Raw genomic sequence first — 20,379 nt, 5'->3', positions numbered from 1 at the left:
AAGCTATGGAATGAAGCAGCAGGAATCTATTCATTCAACTTGACTCTGTTGCCCTGATTTTTTTCTGTTTTGTCTATTTAGTCTATCCCTTTTATTTTTTTTTAAAAAAGGTTGCTTCAAGTAGCAACCGGTTTAAATCGCCATTAGTATTAGTTGAAATAGTGCAAGGAAAATGGCTAAACTGTAGAACGACACAAAGTTTAATTGTCATAGAAAAGTTCTCATGGTGATTGCCTTTCAATTATGTGAAATGTGAGAGTCCAAAAATGATTACTGTCCTAAAGTTTTTTGTAGGATACTTGTAAAATTAGTTTTATCAGAACCAAATTTGTGGTTTTGTATATTCTTGCTTCCTTTTACTCGTTCAATATCAGAACATTTTGTTCTGTCCTGACATTTTACTCTATCCTGTCTCCCTTGTCCAAATCCATCCCATCTCAATCCAGGATCATTTTGAAAACTTTCAACTTCTTGGCCCTCACTGTATCATTCTCATCATAGAGGTCTGGTCCTCCTTATACACTACTACCCCCATCAGGACGGTCTGGGGGGGGGGGGGGGGGGGCTCTGCTTCTTTCTGGAACAAAGATCTAACCTGCTCTCCTCCACTAACCCAGTCAAATGCCTGGCAGAACCTGTTCTTGTCCTGAGCAACTTCTGTTTTGATTCCTTAAACTATCTCAAAGTCAAAGCTGTAGCCATGGGGCACTCGTAGATGATGTCCTTTTGACACTTCAGATAAGTTATACCAGCTTAAACATGGAAGAAAGAGAAACTGGACCCTGAAAGTGAGCAGAAACAATCGCTTTGTCTTAAATTCCCACCCATTATTTCAGAAACAAACTCTGCATTCCATTTGGAGGCAAGGAAGTCAGAGGGTTTAGCATGCTGTGTGAAGTATTTTGATAGGGTAATGGTAAAGTGAACACAGATCTTAATTTGGAGAGAAAACTCTACTATGAGTTTTGGCTAAGTTTTAAAAGACTCTCATTTGCAGTTCTCAACCAAATTCTCGAATATTTGTGCATGATGTGAAATCTGAGGTATTGCAGCAACAACATGGGTTGCTTCAGAGCTCCTTACATCCTAACAAGAAAGGGGTGGTAACTTCCATTCATGTAATGGAGCATATCATTCTTTCTAAGGAACGTCTTTCCTCATGGAGCTGTGTATTGTGACCATAAATGTTCCACCAACCTTTAAAGAGCTAGAAATACCCTATTTAAGGACGACAGGCAAAGCAGTCTTTATCCTGCAGTTTTTAGTTGTGGGAAACTGGAGTATTGTATTTGACAATGCAACGATGCACACTGATTGACATAATCTGACTGGTCTATGCTGCTGGATCCATTTCTATACCTCCACAGGTAATGATCACCATAATAGCAAGATGGTGAGTATTGGGTATTTGCAGTTTGAAATGTATATAGGAATCAATTTTCAACTGGAGTAAAAGGTGCCACATAGAACTCTAAAGGTTTTTTTTCATCATGGCTAATATACTTTTAATATTAAGAACATCTGTTGACTACTGACAAAACATGATATAAAGCTAGGCTGAGAGGAAGATGCACAGTGTTTCAGAGATTTAAGCATACTTAATAAACTAGGGACTGGAAAATGGGTCACCCATTTTTTTGGAGGGTCAGAAGTAAAAAGCATATTTTTTAATATAATAAATGCTTGAAAATTTATTTAGTGTTTCATTTTTTACTCTAATCACAGAAATTTCATATGAAGTGAAAAACAATAGAAGACAAAAGGTGTAACTACTTAGTTGCAAGAGGATTTTAGTAGAATGGTAAAAAAAATGCTGTTCCAATTATATAAGGCTCTGGAGATTACATCTGAATATTATATACTGATCTGTTCTCCCTGCCTATGGAAGAATATATTTGATTGAAGTACAATAGCGTTTACAAGATTGATTCTTGGAGTGATGGGCTTATCATACAATGATGAACTTTAGTCTTTAGTCTCTAGATGATTAAGTTAATGTCTTTGAAATATCATATTCTTGCGGGACTTGCCAGGGGTTAAATGTGGCATTTGTGTTTCTCTTCCTGAGTTGCCTTGGATTTGGAATCACAGCCTCAGAGTAAGGAGATAGCTATTCAGGAAAGATGGACAAATTTCTTCATCCAGAGAGTTGGAAACCTAGGCATATTTTCTACTCATGGGTATTATGGAGGCTCAGTCACTGAGTTCTTTCAAGAAAGAAATCATTAAGCTTTTAGTTCAACATAAATTCATAATCGAAATACATATACAACCCTGGGGTTCATTTTCTTGCAGGCATTCACAGTAAATACAAAGAAACAATAGAATCAATAAAAAGACACACAAGACTATCAAACAACTAATGTGCAAAAGACTACTGCAAATAGGAAAAGAAATAATATAAATAAATAAGGAAAAAAGAAAGAAAAAATATCCAGAACATGAGATGAAGAGTCCTTGAAAGTGAGTCCATAGCTTGTGGGAATGGTTCAGTGATGGGGTGAGTTAAGTTTTATCCCATCAAGTTCAAGAGCTTGATAGTTGAAGGATAACAACTATTTTTGAACCTGGTGATGTGAGCCCTGAGATTCTTGTAGCTCCTTCCTGACAGCAGCAGCAAGAAGAAAGCATGCTCTGAATTGTGAGTGTCTTTGAGGATGGATGCTGCTTTCCTAGAACAGTGCTCCATGTAGATGTGCTTAATGGTGGGAAAGGTTTTATCCATGATGGACTGGGCTGTATTCATTACTTTTTGTAGGCTTTTCTGTTCAAGGGCACTGGTATTTTCTCAATAGACCATGATGCGACCTGTAGAGGTTTAAATTTGAGATGACAAACTGAATCCTTGCAAACTTCTGAAAAATTAGAGGTGCTCCCTTATGGCACTTGCATGCTGAACTCAGAACCGATCCACTGCAATGATAATGGCAAAGAATTTAGATAGTAAAGAAGCAAGGAAAAGGGGGTAGTGTATGAAACTTGGGTAAAACATGATTGTACAAGTTAGCATTTGGGACGAACAGTTGGAAAGACCTGTTCTCCTCCTGTAAATTCACTTCTTCTAGTATGCACTTGACTAATTCATCTAAATTTGTCTAACATTTCTGACTAATGTTTATAACTAGTGTTTTCCCTTCTCTTAAAATATATTTTAAGAGACCAACATTCATTAATATTATATTGTGGCAACCCACTTCCCAGCGCACTCGAACCGGCTCACAAAGTGGCGCACGCCAGCATTGAGGCCGGTCCCAAAGAGGGTGCCAAGACTGCTTCAGCAAGGGGAAAAGCCCGTGCGTGGGATGGGACTGTGAATACGCCTGGGGAGGGCAGGAACAGGAAGGCTTTAAAGCGAGGCCGTGAAGTTTGAATAAACCTCTTTTGCAACTGCAGCTCACCGACTACGTGTCATTATTTCAGCGCTGCATGTAGCACACCGCTACAATATAACATTATATAAAGTTGCACTCTAGTAACCTTTGCATTTTGTGTTTGTCAGAGAAGAACTAAATTTAGGTATTTAAAGAAATCTGGAAAAGAATGACAGGAATGTCAGAACATGAACAAGGAAAGAGTAAGATTTGATATGCAAATACTATTAATCACAGAGCAGAAAATAATTGATACCCACAGTAATAGATCAGGAATAAAAAGTTAGAAAGTATGGTTCTTTTTGGGTGTGAAAAATATACAGTATATAGCTAGGGTGCCCAAGACTTTTGCACAGTACCATAGTAATTTTATGTATTGCATTGCAGCTGCAATTACACGAGTGAGTGATAGTGAACCTGATTCTGATATGGACCTTTATTGTGGTCTGAGTGTGGGAAAGGGGCAGGGAGAGAGGGAGTCATGGTTGGGAAAATGGAAAAGGGGAGGGGGAGTGGGAAGCACCAGAGAGACATTCTGTAATATCAAAAAACCAATTGTTCGAAGGTTCATTTATTATCAAAGACCAGAACTCTGAAATTCTTCTTCTCTGGGTAGCCATGAAACCAAGAAAGAAAGAAAGAAAAAGGCAGCATGGTTATCAACCCTCAAATACCCCCCCCCCCCCCAGCGAACCAAAACGGAACGGTCACATCAAAGCTCAAATGCCTCCTTCCCTTCTCCCCATACAGACAAAAACAGAGTAAGATTGGAAAAAACAAGCAGATCAAAAAGCAGGCAATCTGTACTTGCCTTCTGCTTCTGCATTCATTTGGAATGAAGTGACCTTGCCTGGTGTCTCAGGGCTGGATGTGTCTGTGCTACTCTCCTCCCCTCCCCCCCCCCCCCGGGAATTCTTCTGCCACCTGTTTCATGCACCTCCCACAGTGCTCTACCCTCACTATTTTCAACATCTTATGGGTAACCCCAGGTAATTTCTAAAGTAAGTACATGCACAATGCACAGCATTGTGGGCTGAAGGTTGTATTGTGTAATCTGTATTGTGCTGTAGGTTTTCTGTTTTCTATGTTTCTACCCTTTGCTACTGCCAAACTTACAAACTCACTCCACTCCACATTGATGAATACAGTACTTGTGCAAAACTCTTAGCTATATATGTGCCCAAGAGTTTCGTACAGTACTGCAACTTTCTATCTATCGTATGGAGTACCTTTAATGTAGTAACTTATCAAATTGGTCAGTTGAACAGTCTGTCAGAAGTTTAACCTTGCTTTGATAGTTTGAAGACCAAAGAAGGGAACAAAAGGTACTGGAAATCTGTTTCAGACCAAGATCTGTTTTGAATTGCATAAAAATATAAAGGAATTAAGAACGTCGGTAGAAGTTAATCAGCTTCAAATCTAGTAGTAGGATATAAAAATTGATCTTGACAGTAACTAATGGTACTATGCATGCTGTATATTGTCTGAAACTTGCAACTGTTTATAACTGCATATATCCCAGTATATTAACTTTGCTTATATTTTGAAATTTTCAGCCAAGTCTCAGAAGTCCCTGCAGTGAAAGGATCCCCAGAAAACTTAACTTTTAAAGAACGCCAACGTCTTTTCTCACATGGACAGGATATTTCCAACAAAGTGAAGGCATCACGAAAACTGATGGAACTAGAAAATGAGTTGAACACAAAATAAAATTGATGCCTTAACTCAGTTGAAAGCTCAAAACAGAATATTTCTAGTTTGTACAATATGTTTAAATCATAGATGATTACAACTGTAAAATAGGATGTAGGAAATTAAATTTCCACTGAGTTGCATACCAATATTATTTAGCTAAATAAATTGAGCACTGTTATTTTTTTCCCTGATGAAATTAAATGAAGGTATTGTTCACTTTGGGGTTCTGATTTTTTTGGCATACCAAGTACACTACACTTGGAGACAGCATTAAAGTGAAGGAAATTGATGTAATACAGAATTGTTAATATGTAACTTTAGAAGCTTCTAAATATGCTGAAAGATTTTTTTTTAACTTACCCAGCAGCTGGTGCCTCAATTGTTTCAGCTATACATTAGGTGGCTAATCAATGGGAAATGTGGACCTCATTCTACCTTTTTTTTAAAAAAAAGCTTTCTTTGTGTGCATTTTAATTTTAAAAAAAAGGTTGATTCAAGCTAAATTTTCCTCTTAGCTGAGTGTTCTGATCTGGATTTTAGTTACTGAGCAGTTTTCTGTATAATATTGTGGTCTATAATTGTATTTAGGGATAAATGAACACTTCACAACATAGAGTAGACTTCCACTGCCTTAGGAAAGGAATCACTTTATAAAAAATGTACGATAATTAAATTGTCTAATGAAGATGGAGTGTACATATTTTTTTTACTTATTGAACTGTTTCATATGTGAAACAGTGCTGTATCATTTGAACTGTGTAACCAGTAGATAACGTAATTGGGAGTAACTCTCCCCCTCCCCCATGAAGGAAAATTTTGGAGCTTATAAGTAAACTGAGCAAATGTGTAAGTAAATTAGCATCCTGAATATCAACAGCTTAGTAGAAACAACTGAAACATTACTGTCATTTTATAAATAAACTACTGCTCTTTCAGTGTTGATATTCAGAGCTGATCTGGGAGGATAACTGGTATATTTCAAGGATTCTGTTGGGTTACAGAGTTCTTTGTGTGGTCACCTAGAGTGTTAAACTTTTACTGAGCATCAAAACTGCTGTAGTATCATATTTCTACTGTATTTCACTTGCAACCTATTTTTAATAAATTACTTTGTATGTATTCAGAATCTGCATTTGTCATACTTGCACTTGTAATTTTCATTAAAAATCAAAATGCTAGAAACATTCAGCAATACCTGTGGAAAGAGAAACAAAGTTTATGTTGAAGATCTTTGGTCAAACTGCAAGAAAAAATGGCTAATCATTGGAACACTGCAATTCACCTATTGCTAGATGCCATTTCCCTTGTCCTACACTTTGGAGCATCTGGACAGTAAAGACACCTTATGTTTAATGACTACAGCTCCAACCAAACTCATCTGCTATCTCCTTGATGTGGGACTTGAACAGTTTCCTTTGCAACTGAATCCTTGACTTCTTGACCAACAGATCATCCCAGTAAAGATGGGCAGCAACACATTTACCACAATTATCCTTAACACTGGTGTCCCACAAGGTTGTGTCCTCAACCCCCTACTTTTCTTAAATACTCTCAAAAGATTCTGCTCTAACTCCATCTGTTAGTTGATGACACCACCACAGTGGGCTGAATCTCAAAAAATGATGAATCAGGGATAGGAAGGAGGTAGAGCCTAGTACCATATTGTCAGGACAATAACCTTTCCCTCAATGTCAACAAAACAAAAGAGGGAAAGGGAGAATTCAAACTGAAAAGTAACAATGGCACAATCACTCTGATGCGATTATATAGACTATCTTCTCCACCCCAGTAGCCACCAAGATTTTGAACAGATATATTGCCAATTAGGGAAAAGTTTAAAAAAGAACAGTTTTCCTGGCTGACTTCAGCTTCCCCAATATAGACTAGGATCTTAGTGCAAGAGACTTAGATGGGACAAAATTCTGTGACTCAGAAGGGAAGGGGATGGGGGAGAAGAGGTGAGCAGCAGTGATAGGGAATTCATTGGTTAGGAGATTCTGTGGACAAGAACAAGATTCCCAAATGATATGTTGCCTCCCAAATGCCAGCGTCAAGGGCATCTCAAACTGAGCATTCTGAAGGAGGATGGTAAACAGCCAGGGTTGAGGTCTATATCAGTATCAATCACATAGACAGGAAGAGTGGAGTGATGAGGTCCTGTAAAGTGAGTTCAGGTAGTTTGGTGCTGTAAAGGACTGGCCCTCCAAGGTGATGCCATCAGGATTGCTACTTGTGCCAGGTGCTTGTGCGAAGCTAGAAATGAAAAGATAAACAGTTTAACATATGGTGAAGGTGGGAGGGCTTCAGATTTTTAGACTATTGGACTCTTCTGGGGAAGATGGGACCTTTACAAACAGGATGATTTACACTTGAACTGGAGGGGCTCAATATCCTTTCAGGAAGGTTTGCTATTGCTACACCGGCAGATTTAAACTATAGTTGCAGAGGGATGGAAACCACGGAGAGGTTGTGAAAAAAGACATTAAGCCTGCATACAAAGACAAGAACCTAAAGTTTGAGCATGGTCAGACGTGCCCTCAGTTGCAACTATTTAATGCAAGGAATATTGTAGGTAAAGCAGATGAGACCATATGCTTCAGTATATTGTGCCACAGACAAAGTTACGGTCTGTACATGATATTCACCATGTGGGTGAATGTTGTGGTTAAAGACAGCATTAAATTTCATTGTTGCGGGTGCATTTCAAGCTATTGCTATGGATATTTGCCATATTGGAAGATATCCACAGAGTGCAGCTCCAGCAGCATTAGTTACTGTTAAAAACAAAGACAGACCATAAATTTTAATGATTCCCCAGCCTCAAAACATGTTAATCAAATGAAGTTTAATTTAGAAAGGCATTCTCAGCCTAATTTAACTGAATAATGAAAATAACTTGGTAAACTTTCATCTTGAGGCAGTTCGTAGTGTCATAAGATAAATGAATGTGCGGATTCAGGAACCACTTCCCTCTGGCATCCAATTTCTAAATGGACATTGAAATCATGAACACTACCTCACTACTTTTTATTTCTATTTTTGCACTAATTATTTCATTTAACAATTATATACAAATATATACTTACTGTAATTCATGTTTTTTTTTCCTTTATGTATTGCATTGTACTGCTGCTGCAAAAGCAACAAATTTCACAACATATGCATGATTCTGATTCAGATCTACTTGTCCATACTGCCTGTGTTGAAAGTACATTATAAGTCTATTAGCCATAAGTTGGAATTGAAAGAAGGTGCCATAACTCTTTTGATCACATTTTTGTGTTTTGATGTTTGATATTTTTGTGGATTCTTCATCATTGATAAAGTAGCGGCACTCCCAAAACTACAGTCTGGAATGTGCTTAAACTGCATCACAGCTTTGTAAACAGTAAAATGATTTGGAAATTCACAAAACAATTCACAAGGAAGATGTTTCTCCCTTCTGAAAGCAAAGCAACTATACAGTGCTTCCCTGTGCATTCAACAAATAAAACCATATTCAAGCATCCAGTCAGCATTTCAGCAAAATCACAGAAAATCATAATCAGCAGTGCAGGGAAAACCTAGTTATATTTCATGTTTCATTTCAAAAATAAAATGTTAAATTAAGAGAGGGAATATATACCAAAGGTACTAAAAGGAAATTGCTCTTCTCAGTGAATGAACAAATAAGCATTCAAGGCTTGTCAAAATATTAAGACATTGTCATTCTGTCTGAAACCTGATGATACAATAGAGTCTTTGAAGAGTCTCTTGGATAGGTGCATGGAACTTAGAAAAATAGAGGGCTATGGGTAACCCTAGGTAATTTCTAAAGTAAGTACATGTTCAGCACAGCATTGTGGGCCGAATGGCCTGTATTGCGCTGCAGGTTTTCTATGTAACATTATAAGATATAGGAACAGGATTAGGCCATTTGACCCATCAAGTCTGCTCTGCCATTTCATCATGGCTGATCCACTTTCCCTCTTAGTCCCAGTCTCCTGCCTTCTCCCTGTATTCCTTCATGCCCTAACCAAGCAAGTGAGTCTATCAACCTCTGCCTGAAAGACTTGACCTCCACAGCCTCCTGTGACAACTAATTTTACAGATTCACCACTCAGGTTAAAGATTTTCCTTCTCATCTCCATTCTAAAAAGATGCTCCTCTGTTCTGAGACCGTGTCCTTGAGTCCTAGACTCTCCCACCATCAGAAACATACTTTCCATGTCAACTCTATCAAGGCCTCACAACATTTAATAGGCTTCAATTAGGTCACCCCTCATTCTTATGAAATCCAGTGAATTTACACCCAAAGCCATCAAACGCTCTTCATATTACAAGCCGTTCAATCCTGGAATCATTTTTGTGAGCCCCCTTTGAATTTCCAGTGTTAGCACATTCTTTCTAAGATAAGGGACTGAAAACTGTTCACAATGCTCAAAATGAGGCTTCAGCAGTGCTTTAAAAAGCCTCAACATTACATCCTTGCTGATCCTCTTGAAATGAATGCTAACATCGTATTTGCCTTCCTCACCACAGAATCAACCAGCAAAGTAACCTTTAGAGAATACTGCACAAGGACTCCGAAGACCCTTTGTGTGTCTCTTTTTTGGATTTTCTCTCTGTTTAGAAAATAGCCTGCCCTTTTATTTCTTCTACCAAAGTGTATGGCCGTACATTTCCCAACGCTGTAAGCTGTTTGTCAGCATTTCTCAACCTTTTTGCCCTGGAGGAAACTGTGAAATCATTTTCAGGTCTTGGGGAACCACTGCATAAAACTTATTATCATGGTATGTTAACGTGATCAGTAAGTTGTAGATACAATAATCCAAAAATAATTGTCAATGCTCTTTTGAGTAGAAAATGAATGAATTTTTAGCTAACATTTCTTGAAAAAAACAGGTAAGCTTAGCTTACCTTTCTTGAAATTAATTTTTCTTTCCCCTTCCATAAATTTTAAAAACTCATAAAGAAAACATGAATTTCTCAATTCTGGGTTGAACGTGAGAGAAGCTCACCTGGATTTCACCTTCAACTGAAATAGGACAATTTCTCTCCTTGCTCTTGATGCTTGTTAAGCAAGAAAAAGCTTGCTTACATGTAAGAAGTTGAAAACTGCAGCAAAATGCTGATTACTTTCCTATAAATGGCAGGATTCTCTTCTTTCACAGAAATCCAGAACTTGTCCAGGGGCAGGTCATCAGGAAGGAGAAGCTAATTTCACAGCCCCAGTTGGGCAAGTCCATTCAATGCTTGGAAAACACTCTTCATGCTCATCAACTTCCCTTCCCTCTGTGCAATACAGCACTCACCAGTTATCAATGTTACTCTCTATCTCACGTCAAAAACTGAGAATAAACACAATCCTACTGCACACTGCCATACAGGGCTGAGAGATCTCTAATGAGATTGCTAACAGAGCTGCTCAATCACTGCCCACTACTGCAAGCACTAGCATCGCACAGAGATTTTTTTGAAAAAAAGGTATTTCTTTATATCACAATCTCTCATGGAACCCCTAGTGACCTCTCGTGGAATCCCAGTTGAGAAACCCTGGTCCAGGTCCTTTCGTAGCCTCTCTACTTCCTCAAAACTACCTGCCTTTGGACTTATCTTCATAGCGTCTGCAAACTTTGTAACAAACCCATCAACTAAATATTGGCATATATAGTAATGTAATAAGAAGTGATCCCAACATAGACTCCTGTGGAACACCACTAGTCACTGGCAGCCAACCTGAACAGGCTCCCTTTATTTCCACTTTGCCTCCTACCAATCAGCCGCTAGTTTATCCATGCTAGAATCTTTTCTTTAATACCATGGGCTTGTAGCTTATCTGGCAGCTTATTTCTGGCACCTTGTCAAAGGCCTGAAAATCCAAGAACACAGAATTTCAGAATCAGGCTTATTATCATTGGTGTGTGTTATGAAATTTGTTAACTTAGCAGCAGCAATACGTGATAACATAGAAAGAAAAAATAAAATTTACAAATATTCTCTTGAGGAATCCATGCTGAGTACGTCCTATGTGTGTCTCTAAGTACTCCGAAACCACATCCTTAACAATTGACTCCAACATCTTCCCAAACACTGAGGTCTGACTAACTGGCCTATATTTTCCTTCCTTCTGCCTCTCTCCCTTCTTGAAGAGTGGAGTGACATTTGCAATTTTCCAGTCTTCTGGAAAATTTTCAGAATCTAGTGAAAGATCATTACTAATGCCTCCACAATCTCTTCAGCCACCTCTTCCCATAACTCAGGTCCAGGTTACTTATCTACCATCTGGTCCAGGTGGCTTATCTACCTGCAGGCCTTTCAGCTCCCCAAGAACCTTCTCCCTAGTAATGGCAATTTCACACACTTCTGACACCTGACACTTTGCAACTTCCTCCATACTGCTAGTATCTTCTGAATAGCTTCCAGAAACTCCAGCCATTGCTGTCCTTTTTGAATCAATTTTAGTCAACACCTGTCCCATGCCTCTGTGGTTCCACTGTAACACTGATACATCGGACTTTAGCTCCAACTTTCAGTATGAATTTGATCATATTATGATCACTTGCTCCTAAGGGTACTTTTACAAAAAAAGGTCTTTAATTAATTCCGGTTCATTGCACAATACCCAATCCATTATAGCTGATCCTATAGTGGTGTTATGTACCCCTAGAGTTCATTTTTTTCCCTGTAGTCTGTCACTTTAAAATGCCGAAAGAATTGAAACTGACTTTTGTTTTTTGGATTTCTGCTGACTGCAGAATTGCTGGGTTGCCATGGTGAGCAGCGTATGTTTATTCAAGTGGAAGTTTGTTTTGAATAAGCAAGGTCAGATAATTCTTCTTCAAGACATAGACAGACACAGGCTCAGAGTCAAGATGGATTCGGTCAATGGAAGACACCTGTGAGTCGGTCACTGGTTTAAACGTTCAGTAGCCCAAAAGGGATGAGTTAAGATCAATCCAGAGTATTGATAAATGACACTCACCAAGTTTTCTGTAACTAAAACAAGTTTGCAGGAAGAGAAGAGAGGAGAAGAAGATTTGGAACAGAAGAAACCTAGTTCCTAGTTGGAACAAAGCAATCACTGGACTCTCTCTCTCTCTAAGTACCCCGTAAGGGTGAGTTAGTTTCCATTCAGCTACGGAAGTGTGATTGTCACTTAGTCAATCCACAGGAGTGGGTTCTCTGGTGATGGGAAAACCTCTGTGAGTACCACATGTGCGTTACCCTTTTGTCTGGATGTGGTAATTCACTGAAGAAAGCACCTCTGTGGCAAATCACTATTGAAGTTATTTTGTATGTTGTGGAACTGGATAAGTGGCTATCACATTGTGTGATTGGGGTAACCTTGTGGAATCTACCAGTGTGTCGACCCTTGCCTGGTTCCCTTGAAGATGGTCCCCTTTTTGTGATAAGCTACTGTTGGTGATAATCCATATGTGGATTTTGTTTGAGTATCCTGTGGCCACCACTTTGAGATGTCCCATAGCTGAGTTTGGGTGTGGTATCACTTGTGTTGAAAGGATATTCGTTGAAGATCACTGTCAGTGATACTTCATGTGTGGAGTGGAACAACTTCGGAGATAAAACCTACTGCTATTGTTATTTTGCATTGCTGTCGTGGAATCTGTGGAATATTGATGTAATTGCCTTCTCACGACATACGCCTTTGGATTACAGATATCTTTCTCTTACCAACAACAGCAACCTCGTGCATTGAACTGAACTTTCTCACATAAGACTGTATCATTTACCACCTAAGCTTGAATGAGTTTGGGAAACATATATTCACACCTATATATGCCCAACGCTGTTAATTCTTGGTTTATCTGGTTTTAAGTTTACTATTATTGGTAGATACTAATAAACTAGCAAAAATGAGGAAATCTGCAGATGCTGGAAATTCAAACAACACACACAAAATGCTGGTGGAACACAGCAGGCCAGGCAGCATCTATAAGTAGAAGCACTGTCGACGTTTCGGGCCAAGACCCTTCATCAGGACTAACTGAAAGGAAAGATACTAAGAGATTTGAAAGTAATGAGGGGAGGGGGAAATGCGAAATGATAGAAGACCAGAGGAGGTGGGATGAAGCTAAGAGCTGGAAAGGTGATTGGCAAAAGTGATACAGAGCTGGAGAAGGGAAAGGATCATGGGACGGGAGGCCTTGGGAGAAAGAAAGGGGGAGGGGAGCACCAGAGGGAGATGGAGAACAGGCAGAGTGATGGGCAGCGTGGTAAACTAATTGTATATCTGTCTGGTCATGCCCCTCTGCTGACTGCTCCTGTGGATCCTCCCACAGACCCCTGTATAAAGGCGATTGGAGGCACAGCTCCTCCCTCAATCTCCAAGATGTTGTGGTCATATCTGCTGCTAATAAAAGCCTATCGTTTGCCTCCCATCTCCAAGAGTTATTGATGGTGCATCAGGCAGAGAGAGAGAGGGAAAAAAAACAAACAATGTGTCAGGGATGGGGTAAGAAGGGGAGGAGGGGCATTAACGGAAGTTAGAGAAGTCAATGTTCATGCCATCAGGTTGGAGGCTACCCAGCCGGTATATAAGGTGTTGTTCCTCCAACCTGAGTGTGGCTTCATCTTGACGGTAGAGGAGGCCATGGATAGACATATCAGAATGGGAATGGGACGTGGAATTAAAATGTGTGGCCAATGTGTGATCCTGCTTTCTCTGGCGGACTGAGCATAAGTTTTCAGTGAAACGGTCTCCCAGTCCACGGCGGGTCTCACCGATATATAAAAGGCCACACTGGGAGCACCGGACGCAGTATACCACACCAGCCAACTCACAGGTGAAGTGTCGCCTCACCTGGAAAGACTGTCTGCGGCCCTGAATGGTGGTGAGGGAGGAAGTGTAAGGGCAGGTGTAGCACTTGTTCCGCTTACAAGGATAAATGCCAGGAGGGAGATTGGTAGGAAGGGATGGGGAGGATGAATGGACAAAGGAGTCACGTAGGGAGCAATCCCTGCGGAAAGTAGAAGGGGGGGGGGAAAAGATATGCTTGGTAGTGGGATCCCATTGGAGGTGGCAGAAGTTACAGAGAATTATACTTTAGACCTGAAGGCTGGTGGGGTGGTAGGTGAGGAAAAGGGGAACCCTATCCTGAGTGGGGTGGTGGGCCGATGAGGTGAGGGCAGATGTGCGGGAAATGGGAGAGATGCGTTTGAGAGCAGAGTTGATGGTGGAGGAAGGGAAGCCCCTTTGTTTAAAAAAGGAAGACATCTCCTTCGTCCTGGAATGAAAAGCCTCATCCTGAGAGTTGATGCGGCGGAGACAGAGGAATTGTGAGAAGGGGATTGCATTTTTGCAAGAGACAGGGTGGGAAGAGGAATAGTCCAGGTAGCTGTGAGAGTCTGTAGGCTTATAGTAGATATCAGTAGATAAGCCGTCTCCAGAGATGGAGACAGAAAGATCAAGAAAGGGGAGGGAGGTGTCAGAAATGGACCAGGTAAATTTGAAGGTAGGGTGAAAGTTGGAGGCAAAGTTAATGAAGTCAACGTGCTCAGCATGTGTGCAGGAGGCAGCGCCAATGCAGTTGTCAATGTAGTGAAGGAAAAGAGGGGGATGGATACCCGTATAGACTTGAAACATGGACTGTTCAACAAAGCCAACAAAAAGGCAGGCATAACTGGGACCCATGTGGATGCCCATGGCTACACCCTTGGTTTGGAGGAGGTGGGAGGAGCCAAAGGAGATATTATTGAGAGTTATAACTAATTCCACTAGATGGAGGAGAGTGGTGGTAGAGGGGAATTGATTAGGTCTGGAATCCAAAAAGAAGCGAAGAGCTTTGAGACCATCATTGTTTATAGCAAAACCAGACTCCAGGTTTATTCCATTTCTGCGAGTTCTTTTAACTCGTTACAGGGTACATAACAGTGGGCTCAACCACGAGCTGCTTTAAAAACTAATCTTGTAGGCATTTTAGAAATTCCCCCTCTTGGGATCCAGCACCAACCTGAATTCCCCACCTGTAGATGTGAACATCCCACTATTCAGGACATTTACAAAGACAGTTGTGTAAAAAGGGCCCAAATGATCATTGGAGACCTGAGTCACCCCAAGTACAAACTGTTCCAGCTGCTGCCATCTGGGAAACGGTACTGCAGCATAAAAGCCAGGACCAACTGGCTCTGGGACAGCTTCTTCCACCAGGCCATCGGACTGCTTAACTCATGCTGACACAACTGTATTTCTACGTTATATTGACAATCCTATTGTACATACTATTTATTATAAATTGCACATTGCACATTTAGATGGAGTCATAACATAAAGATTTTTTACTCCTTATGTATAAGAAGGATGTAAGTAATAAAGTCAATTCAATTCAGCCTACCTACATATTAGAATTCCCCCATGACTATTGGTATGCATTTTCGATTTCCGGTTGAAATTTGTAGGCCACATCCTTATTATTGTTTTGGGACCTATATTTAACTCCCATCAAGGTCTTTTTACCCTTGTAATTCCTTAGCCTCTACCCAGCATGATTCATCACCTTCTGATCCTATGTCACCTCTTTCTAATGATTTGATTTCGCTTTTTAACCAACAGAGCCACACCACCCCTTCTGTCCTTTCAATACAATATTAATCCTTGGATGTCAAACTCTTAATTATAATCTTCTTTCAGCCATGATTCAGAGATGCCCACAACATCGTACATGCCCATCTTTAACTATGGTACAAGTTCATCTATCTTATTCCGTATACTGTGAGCATTCAAATATAACACCTTCAGTCCTGTATTCACCCTTTTCAACTTTGTTCGCCTTTACATTGCAACTCATCTTGTTGACTGCAATTTTGCCCTATTATCAGCCTCTCCTTACTATGAGTCTCACAACAGACTACCGCTGTTTGTAAACCAGCTACCTCATCCTCAGTATGATCACTCCAGTTCCCATCCCTCTGCCAAATTAGTTTAAATACTCCCAAACAACTCTAGCAAACCTGCCTACAGGGATATTGATTCCCCTCAGCTTCAGATGTAACCCATCCCTTTAGAGTATGAATCGACACATGAAATTTCGATATTGTAGGCATTAGTAAGACTTGGTTATGGGATGTACATGAAGGGAGCAATTACTCAATTGGGAGTATTCTATAGGCCCCATGGTAGCAGAAGAGATTCTGAGGAACAGATTGGGAGGCAGATTTTGGAAAGGTGCAAAAAATAACTGGGTTGTTATCATGGGTGACTTTAACTTTCCTAATATTGATTGGCACCTGATTACTTCCAATGGTTTAGATGGGGCAGAGTTTGTTAAGTGTGTCCAGGAATGATACCTGTCACAGTATGTTGACAGGCCGACTAAGGGAAATGCTATACTAGATCTAGTGTTAGGTAACAAACCGGGTCAGGTCACAGATCTGTCAGTGGGTGAACATCTGTGACTACCGCTCCCTGGACTTGAGTATTATCATACAAAAATATAGAATCAGAGAGGACAGGAAAATTTTTAATTGGGGAAGGGCAAATTATGAGGCTATAAGGCTAGAACTTGCAGGTGTGAATTGGGATGATGTTTTTGCAGGGAAATATACTATGGACATGTGGTCGATGTTTAGGGATCTCTTGCAGGATGTTAGAGATAAATTTGTCCCGGTGAGGATGATAAAGAATGGTAGGGTGAAGGAACCATGTGTGACAAGTGAGGTGGAAAATCTAGTCAGGTGGAAGAAGGCAGCATACATGAGGTTTAGGAAGCAAGGATCAGATGGGCCTATTGAGGAATATAGGGTAGCAAGAAAGGAGCTTAAGCAGGGGCTCAGGAGAGCAAGAAGGGGTCAAGAAGGCCTTGGCGAGTAGGGTAAAGGAAAACCCCAAGGCATTTTTCAATTATGTGAAGAACAAAAGGATGACAGGAGTGAAGGTAAGACTGATTAGAGATAAAAGTGGGAAGATGTGGCTGGAGGCTGTGGCGGTGAGCGAGGCCCACAATGAATACTTCTCTTTGGTATTTTCACCAATGAGAGGGAACTTGATGACAGTGAGGTCAATATGAGTGAGGTTGATGTTCTGGAGCAGGTTGGTATTAATAGAGAGGAAGTGTTGGAGTTGCTAAAATACATTAGGACGGATAAGTTCCCGGGGCCTGATGGAATATTCCCCAGGCTGCTCCACGAGGCAAGGGCAGAAATTGCTGAGCCTCTGGCTAAGATCTTTACGTCCTCGTTGTCCATGGGAATGGTACTGGAGGATTGGAGGAAGGCAAATATTGTCCCCTTGTTCAAAAAAGGTAGTAGGGATAGTCCAGGTAATTATAGACCAGCGAGCCTTACGTCTGTGGTGGGAAAGCTGTTGGAAAAGATTCTTAGAGATAGGATCTATGGGCATTTAGAGAATTGTGTTCTGATCAGGGACTGTCAGCATGGCTTTGTGAAGGACAGATCGTGTCTAACAACCCTGATAGAGTTTTTGAGGAGGTGACCAGGCATATAGATGAGGGTAGTGCAGTGGATGTGATCTACATGGACCTTAGTAAGGCATTTGACAAGGTTCCACATGGTAGGCTTATTCAGAAAGTCAGAAGGCATGGGATCCAAGGAAGTTTGACCAGGTGGATTCAGAATTGGCTTGCCTGTAGAAAGCAGAGTGTCATGGTAGAGGGAATACATTTAGATTGGAGGGTTGTGACTAGTCATGTCTCACAAGGATTGGTTCTGGGACCTCTACTTTTCGTGATTTTTATTAATGATCTGGATGCGGCGGTAGAAAGGTGGGTTGGCAAGTTTGCAGACAACACAGAGGCTGGTGGTGTTGTGGATAGTGTAGATGATTGTCGAAGATTGCAGACAGACATTGCTAGGATGCAGAAGTGAGCTGAGAAGTGGCAGATGGAGTTCAAACCGGAGAAGTGTAAGGTGGTACACTTTGAAAGGACAAACTCCAAGGCAGAGTACAAAGTTTATGGAAGGATATTTGGTAGTATGGAGGAGCAGAGGGATCTGGGGGTCCATGTCCACAGATCCCTGAAAGTTGCCTCACAGGTAGATAGGGTAGTTAAGAAAGGTTATGGGGTGTTAGCTTTCCTAAGTCGAGGGACTGAGTTTAAGAGTCGCGAGGTAATGATGCAGTTCTATAAAACTCTGGTTAGGCCACACTTGGAGTACTGTGTCTAGCTCTGGTCACCTCACTATAGGAAGGATGTGGAAGCATTGGAAAGGGTACAGAGGAGATTTACCAGGATGCTGCCTGGTTTAGAGATTATGCATTATTATCAGAGATTAAGGGAGCTATTGCTTTACTGTCTGGAGAGAAGGAGGATGAGAGGAGACATGATAGAAGTATACAAGATATTAAGAGGAATAGAGTGGGCAGCCAGTGCCTCTTTCCCAGGGCACCACTGCTCAATACAAGAGGACATGGCTTTAAGGTAAGGGGTGGGAAGTTCAAGGGGGATATTAGAGGAAGGTTTTTCACTCAGAGTGGTTGGTGCATGGAATGCACTGCCTGAGTCAGTGGTGGAGGCAGATACACGTGAAATTTAAGAGACTACTATACAGGTATATGGAGGAATTTATGGTGGGAGGTTATATGAGAGTTGGCACAACATTGTGGGCCGAAAGGCCTGAACTGTTTTATGTTCTATAGATTTAATCCATTGAATCAGTTCTTCACCTCCATGGCATATTCTTGAGAGATGTTATCAACATTAAACTTTGCTGGTACATTGGTTTTTCTGATGCTTTTCAGTTTCCTTCTGAATATTACAACAAGCTGCTCATCATCTGAGCCACAATCTGCTCCAGGTCACGTTTTAGCTGACAGCATAGAGCTCTTCCATCTCTGATCGCAAAGTATAGAATCAATCTTTGGTGTTCACCATCTGGTGAAGTCCAAATACAGAGCTGCCCCTTAGGCTGTTGGAAGAGGGTATTTGCTATAACCAGAAAGTTAATTTGGCAAAATTCTACCAATTGATGTCCTGCTTCATTCCATACCCCAAGGCCAATGTTGCCTGTTACTCCAAGTCTTCTGTGATGTCCAACTTTGGCATTCTAGTCTCCAATGATAAATGTAACATACATTTTTGGTGTCATAACCAGGAGGTGCAGCTGTTCTTCATACAACTGGATAATTTCATCTTTTGGCATCAGAGGTTGGAGCATAAACTTGGATCACTGTGATGTTGAAAGGTTGCCTTGAAGTCGTATTGCAATCATTTGGTCATTTTTGGGGTTGTATCCAATCACTGATTTTGATAAGCAAACACGAGGAAATCTGCAGATGCTGGAAATTCGAGCAACACACACAAAATGCTGGTGGAACACAGCAGGCCAGGCAGCATCTATAGGGAGAAGCACTATTGCCATTTCAGGCTGAGACCCTTCGTCAGGACTAACTGAAATAAAACATAGTAAGAGATTTGAAAGTAGGAGGGGGAGGGGGAAATCCAAAATGATAGGAGAAGATTGGAGGGGGTGGGGTGAAGCCAAGAGCTGGAAAGGTGATTGGCAAAAGGGATGCAGAGCTGGAGAAGGGAAAGGATCATGGGACGGGAGGACTAGGGAGAAAGAAAGAGGAAGGGGAGCACCAGAGGAAGATGGAAAACAGGCAAAGAGTGATGGGCAGAGAGGGACAAAAAAGGGGGAATAAATAAATCAGGGATGGGGTAAGAAGGGGAGGAGGGGCATTAACGGAAGTTAGAGAAGTCAATGTTCATGCCATTGGGTTGGAGGCTACCCAAACAGGTGTTGTTCCTCCAACCTGAGTGTGGCTTCATCTTGACAGTAGAGGAGGCCATGAATAGACAATATCAGAAGAGGAATGGGATGTGGAATTAAAATGTGTGGCCACTGGGAGGTCCTGCTTTCTCTGGCAGACAGACCTCAGGTGTTCTGCGAAAAGGTCTCCTAGTCTGCGGCGGGTCTCACCAATATATAAAAGGCTGCAACGGGAGCACCGGACGCAGTATACCACACCAGCCAACTCACAGGTGAAGTGTCCCCTCACCTGGAAGGACTGTCTGGGGCCCTGAATGGTGGTGAGGGAGGAAGTGTAAGGGCAGGTGTAGCATTTGTTCTGCTTACAAGGATAAGTGCCAGGAGGGAGATCAATGGGAAGGGATGGGGGGGATGAATGGACAAGGGAGTCGGTTAGGGAGCAATCCCTGTGGAAAGCAGAAAGAGGGGGGAGGGAAAGATGTGCTTGGTAGTGGGAACCCACTGGAGGTGGCGGAAGTTATGGAGAATTATACGCTGGACCGGGAGGCTGGTGGGGTGGTAGGTGAGGAGAAGGGGAACCCTATCCCGAGTGGGGTGGTGGGCGGATGGGGTGAGGGCAGATGTGCAGGAAATGGGAGAGATGCAT

The 20,379-nt window shown here is 41.3% G+C and overlaps 1 protein-coding gene across 4 annotated transcripts in view; it reads left to right on the top strand.

Annotated features, from left to right (window-relative positions):
- afdna (afadin, adherens junction formation factor a) overlaps window positions 1-6,192 on the top strand; it is a 234,439-nt gene extending 228,247 nt beyond the window's left edge. For all 4 annotated transcript variants that reach the window (XM_059986542.1, XM_059986541.1, XM_059986540.1 and 1 more), the window contains one exon: window positions 4,928-6,192. In XM_059986542.1, the coding sequence (XP_059842525.1) occupies window positions 4,928-5,081 (154 nt within the window). In that variant the 3' untranslated portion in view covers window positions 5,082-6,192. The remainder of the gene's footprint in view (window positions 1-4,927) is intronic.
- Window positions 6,193-20,379: the final 14,187 nt, after the last annotated feature.

The sequence above is a fragment of the Hypanus sabinus genome, chromosome 12, assembly GCF_030144855.1.
Source record: "Hypanus sabinus isolate sHypSab1 chromosome 12, sHypSab1.hap1, whole genome shotgun sequence".
Taxonomy (NCBI): Eukaryota; Metazoa; Chordata; class Chondrichthyes; order Myliobatiformes; family Dasyatidae; genus Hypanus; species Hypanus sabinus.
Note: the sequence above shows the minus strand (reverse complement) of the source record. Positions and strands in the feature narration are given on the sequence as shown.